We start from the raw sequence: 5,484 nt of genomic DNA on the forward strand, positions 1-5,484 counted from the left end.
CTCGATATTATTTCTTATAACTGCATGTGAATCTGCAATTGTCTTAAAGAAAAAAGCAAAAAAGATAAGGAAGCCTAGTGTAGGTCATGCCACAAGATTACATTTTTCATCTTGGAAACAGGTGGACTTTGATGCTCCCTTGGGCTACAAAGAACCTGAGAGACAAGTCCAGCATGAGGAGTCAACAGTAAGTTGTTTCTCCAGCGTCTTTTCTGCCTGCCACACACTCTGCCCTGTTTTCCAAAGACGCTGCTGTGAGAGTGTGCGCATGTGGGGCCCGTGTTTGGCCTCTGCTGATGCAGTACCTCCCTTGCCATCCCTCCGGCCCGTGCTCTGCTGGAGCGGTGTCGGTGTCCTAGCTGTGAGCATATGGGGACAGCAGTAGAAGTGGGAGGCGCCAGGGAAAAGCTGGGCCTCGCCTGCTGAGAAGTTCACTTGTTTTTTCTCCCTGCCAGGATAGCGAAGCGGACCATGGCGGCTATGCTGGGGAGCTGGGCTTCCGTGTGAGTAGCAGGCACACCTTTACTTCCTCTCGTCCCGTGTGCTATCTGCCCCTGTGAGCCAGGCGTCCACTTCAAGCCCTTCTCTGTGACACTGTATTGGACATCAGCAGGGCTCTAACCTCTCGGTATACATTGACACTTATCACTGTGTCAGTAACCGAGCCTTTTTATATCCACTTTCTCCATCAATCCTCCCAGCAGCTGGAAAGCAGCCCCAACTTTATATTTTCCCAAAAATTGCTAATGTACCAAAATGTTGAACTATGCAGTGTACAATGAAAACACATGTACTGTTCACTTAGATCCACTCATTGTTACCCATCATTGCTTTATCTCTCTAAAAACATGTCCTCCTTTTTGGAAATAAGTTGGAAACACAACCCTCCACTGCCACAGGCTTGGCTTCCTGAAAAACAGGTGTTGGCCTTAATGTGCAGGGAATTGGGGTGCTGGGAGACAGGTGGGAGACTGGACAGGTGAAGAAATGGAGCTGCAATGTGTTTTACAACAGAGGCCTTGCCCCACCACACACACATATCACTACCACTCACACACACACACGCACACACAGAGAAGTGGGAACTGCGTTGGCCCTGCAGAGGCTGGAGGCTTTTCAGGTATTTTCAGCCTGTCGTTGGCTTTGAGTTATCCCTGGGCAAAGGCATAGCCTTTGGCTAAGAGGTTCTCTTCAGCTTAGGCAGGACCTCAGTGGGGCACTGTTTGCTGCCAGTACTCCAGCAACTGGGGGAGTGAATGCTTAGTCCTGAGAGGGTTCTGTGTGGCTCCCCTGCATTCAGCCTTAAGCAAATAGCAGGCTGCTCTCTTGAATTAGCCACACAGACACTCCCGTTGCCTGTCTAGGCCTTCTCCGGCTCCGGGAATAGACTGGACGGAAAGAAGAAAGGGGTGGAGCCCAGCCCCTCCCCGATCAAGCCCGGAGACATTAAGAGGTAGGCCCCTGACTCTCCTCCCGCAGAGGCTTTGTCTTCTGTTAGGGTGGTCTGGGCCAGACCCTCAGATAGGGCAGCCTTGCTCCTACTCTGAGACAAAGCCTGGGTCGGCAAGGCTGTCGGGGTGAATTGGCTCTTCTTTGTGGGGGCTGTACACCATGTCCCTGGTGGGGGATGGTGTGTCCAGGGAAGTCTATCAGTGCCTCCCTGCCCCTCTTGAGGACCACTGCATGCCAGCCTACCTTGTCTCTTCAGTTCTACCTCCACCTGCTCCCAAGGGCCTTCTTGAGATGTGCCCCTGATGACCTCTTTCTCCTACTGCAGACCATCCTGGTGCCTGTTCAGTAATCTGCCTGTTTTCTCGTGTTGTGACATTCAATAATTGATGAAGTTCCATTATCTCAGTTCCCTAGAACAGAGACTGGGGCTGCCTCACTTTAGTTGTTTCTGTTGTTTGGTCATGGCTCTGTGTGGCAGGTTTCCTCCTCTGGGCTGCCACGGTGATGGCAGGGATGACATGCCAGCTGTCTGCTGTGTGTTAGGACAGATAGATGATGCTGGAAATGGGATTTGTGTGACCTAATCTTGTAAGTAGCACAGTGACTAAGGCACTTGGCTGCTAACCAGAAGGCCGGCGGTTCAAACCCAGCAGCAGCTCCTCGGAAGGAAGGCTGGGCATTCCTATTTCTGTAGTGATACTGCCTTGGAAACCCAAGGAGGGGTCGCTGTGAGTCGGGGCCGACTCGATGGCACATAACAACAACAACAACAATGATCTTGTAAGCAGTGAATGAGTTGCAGCCCATCCGGGAGGATCTGTGAAAGAGGTAGGACAGGGACAGTGAGGGCCTCTCACACCTGCCGACGAGCCCTGATGCAGGCCAGGCCCAGAGTCTGCAGACCCTGCCCAGGACAGTGCTGATGCTGAATGAGGGAACCAGGGACCTGGATTGTGCCTGCCTCCCGCCTGGAAGGGCACTGGGACACCCGAGGGCTGGCCACAGTGAGGGGGCCGCTTCTTGATTGTCAAAATGACTTCTATTCTTTTTTTTCCCTGAAACTGATATTTCTCCTCCTCTTTCCTTTTTACAGAGGAATTCCCAATTATGAATTTAAACTTGGTAAAATCACTTTCATTAGGAATTCACGTCCACAGGTCAAGAAGATTGAAGAGGTGAGTTTCTTTCATTGGCAATGAGAGATCTCATTTGCTAGTGATGCCTGGGGAGTTCTCACCGTTCTCACAAACGGATCTCCTGGTGGCATAGTGGGTAAAGCATTAGGCTGCTAACCAGATAGTTGGTGCTCTGTGGGAAGGTGAGGCAGTCTACTTCTGTAAAGATTTATAGCCTTAGGAATCTTTACAGCCTTGGAACCCAGTGGGGTCACTATGAGTCAGAATCAATTCAGTGGCAGTGGGTTCTTTTTTTTTTCTGGCTGTTCTGGTCTCCGACTTCTAGAGGCTGTGTGGGGTGTGTGCGGGCTCCAGGGCTCCTCAGTGTCCTAAGGTGGACTCTAGGCTGTGCTACCAGAGAGAGCTGGGTGCCCTGGGTGGGTCTCATTCATCTTACGGAGAACTGTGCTGTGAAGTGTTTGAGCACTTCACAGAACACCAGCTTCCGGTCAGTCTCTGTGGGCAACGCCTTCTAGCTGAGTGGGTGGCTGACGGAGACGAGTTGGGGAGGGCTGAGCATATGGCAGAAACCCATGTTTTGAGACTGAGGCCAGCCAGACATCAAGCTCATTCTTTGTGTGGGGGCAGGTGTCAGACAGGTGTCCGGGGAGTAGGGGAGTCTGCTCCTAGTTTGTGGTTGAGAGACTGGCTTCAGTGGTTTGAGTAGCTTTTCCAAGATCCCAAAGGCAACAGGAAGTGGCAGGCAGTCTGTGCCCAGCTTCAGGTGTTGTCTGCTTCTTGTTGCCACAGCCCTGATGTCACCCACTGCTGGTGATCTGAGGGATGGAGCAGATGTTCATAGAGCCCTTGTTAGGTGCTGGTGCCATCTCATTGGATGCTCAGAATGCAGCCTGCAGGGGGAGCAGGAGGAGCCAGCAGAGGGCAAATTCGGCCTGGTGGAGACTTGGTCCAGGGGGTGGGAACTTGCTTCATAAAATCCACCACACCCCGCACAGCTTGCCCACTTCAGCCAGCAGCCATGGGTGGAGCAGTCACATGTGTGTTCATAGAACACCAACATTTCTGATCCTTTGCTGTCCTAGTTCTTTTTTCCAAAGGAGTAGACTCTTGGGGATCTAAGAGTAGAGTAAATGTGCTGTGAGCCTGTCGGGATGGGCCACCACGTGGGACCAGTCACCAACCAGTCCCTAGCTGCAGTGTCATCGCTGGCCCTTCCTGTCCACTAAACTCCTCCCCTCGGGCATTTGGGACTGTTTGCAAGAGCACACTCCATCCCTACTCACAGCCACTGCTAGCCTTACCATCCTGCAAATTGACACTGTGTTGGGGACCTGCACCAGGGCCAGTTGGGCAAACATGATCTGGGCAGCAGCCCTCAATCTCCGACTCCTCTTTAAGGCCCTGTCCTGGCCTTTGTCACCTACAGACCCCATCTTGCTGAGGCCAGAGCATAACTCGGTGTGAGGCACCCTCCTAACTGACTGGTACTGGCTGACTGGTGTAGATTTACAGAAGGAAGTGGTGAGGATGGCAGGCACAGTTGACTCTGTTTTCTCCACACATGAATATTTAAGAATAAATGTATGGTTAAAGATGGGATTGAAGACACACACTGCTCTCCTCCATCCTGAAAATCCACTAAAGAGATGGTCGGTGGCAATAAGATATTACAGACAGTGGGAGAGGAGGCAGCTGCAACAAAATGTAGGCCACCCCAGAGCAGAAGGCCAAGTGGGATGTGACTTAATAGACTGTGGAAAGATAAATCCTAAGCTGGCTGTGGGGAAAGAAAAAAAGCCATTTGGTTTACATTGTAGAGCTCTCAAAAGGCACCCCTGGAAAGGGAGTCTTCAGATAAGATGTGTGCTAAAGAGCAGTTACATCTGTAACACTCCTGCCTGACCTTGCCATGCTGGAGGCTCACCTTCTGGAAAAGGAATAATGGAAGGCCTCTAGACTTGGACCATCAGGCACAGTGGCTAGCAGGACTGAACTCGAAGTGTGAACATGTCACAGCCTGCATGCTGAGTGTTGATGACCTTGGTGTTTTTCCTCACTTGGCTCCTAGACACTGCAGCCAAATGTGTTTGTGGCATTGGGAGGCTGGAGGAGCTTTTGGGGGACAGTGTGATAGGCCGTGGGAAGACCCCAAGTTCTTCATAAAGCAGGTTCCCCTTGAAAATATTCCAGCCCAAGGAAATTTTCTTTGCTGGTTACCAGGGGTGGGAGGGGAGGGGAGGGAACACTGTTAGGTAGAAATAAGTATTGATTTGGGTGAAGAGAAGGGCAATATACCAAATGTGAGTGATCAACATGGTGGCATTGAAGAAGAGGAAGATGGAAAGAGTTACGGGAGGTGCAGGCAACAAGGATGAACCCTTTTGCACATGCAGTACTGCGTTGTCAGTGAAGGCAAACATAGGTATATGGGTGGATAGATGGGTGGGCAGGCTGAACTATTAGGTATGTCTGTGCACCAGGGAGTGTACCCAAGATCATGTATAGGGTTTGCAGACATTGGTTTTACAAGTGTATTTGTATGTTCTCTATGAGTTCCCAGGGGTATAGTAGAGCTGGTAAGGGACAAAGTTGTAGTCACTTCTTGGTCACAGCCTGCTACCCAGAGGGAGCGAATAGTTGAACCTGTGGACTCGGGACCATAGTCTCAGGGAACATCAAGCTCAGTTGGCATAATATACTACACAAAACATTGTTCCACTTCCTACTTTGGCAAGTAGTGACTGGGATCTTAAAAGCTTGCAAGCTGCCATCTAGATGTAACGATGGGTCTCTCCTCGTCCAGAGCAAAGAAGATGAAGAAAACCAAAGATTCCTGGAAACAGTTAGTCCTCATGACTGGTACACCGTGTGATCCTCAGTGTGTATGACTGTGAGA

General features: G+C 50.8%; 1 protein-coding gene across 1 annotated transcript in view; it reads left to right on the plus strand.

Annotated features, from left to right (window-relative positions):
• Positions 1–5,484, plus strand: part of UFD1 (ubiquitin recognition factor in ER associated degradation 1) — a 31,073-nt gene that overhangs the window by 23,270 nt on the left and 2,319 nt on the right. Inside the window, 4 exon segments of the mRNA XM_007958456.2 lie at positions 122–187; positions 456–503; positions 1,365–1,453; positions 2,546–2,627. Of these exon segments, the coding sequence (XP_007956647.2) occupies positions 122–187; positions 456–503; positions 1,365–1,453; positions 2,546–2,627 (285 nt within the window).

The sequence above is a fragment of the Orycteropus afer genome, unplaced genomic scaffold (assembly GCF_000298275.1).
Source record: "Orycteropus afer afer isolate SDZICR_OR568_19922 unplaced genomic scaffold, OryAfe1.0 scaffold00986, whole genome shotgun sequence".
Taxonomy (NCBI): Eukaryota; Metazoa; Chordata; class Mammalia; order Tubulidentata; family Orycteropodidae; genus Orycteropus; species Orycteropus afer.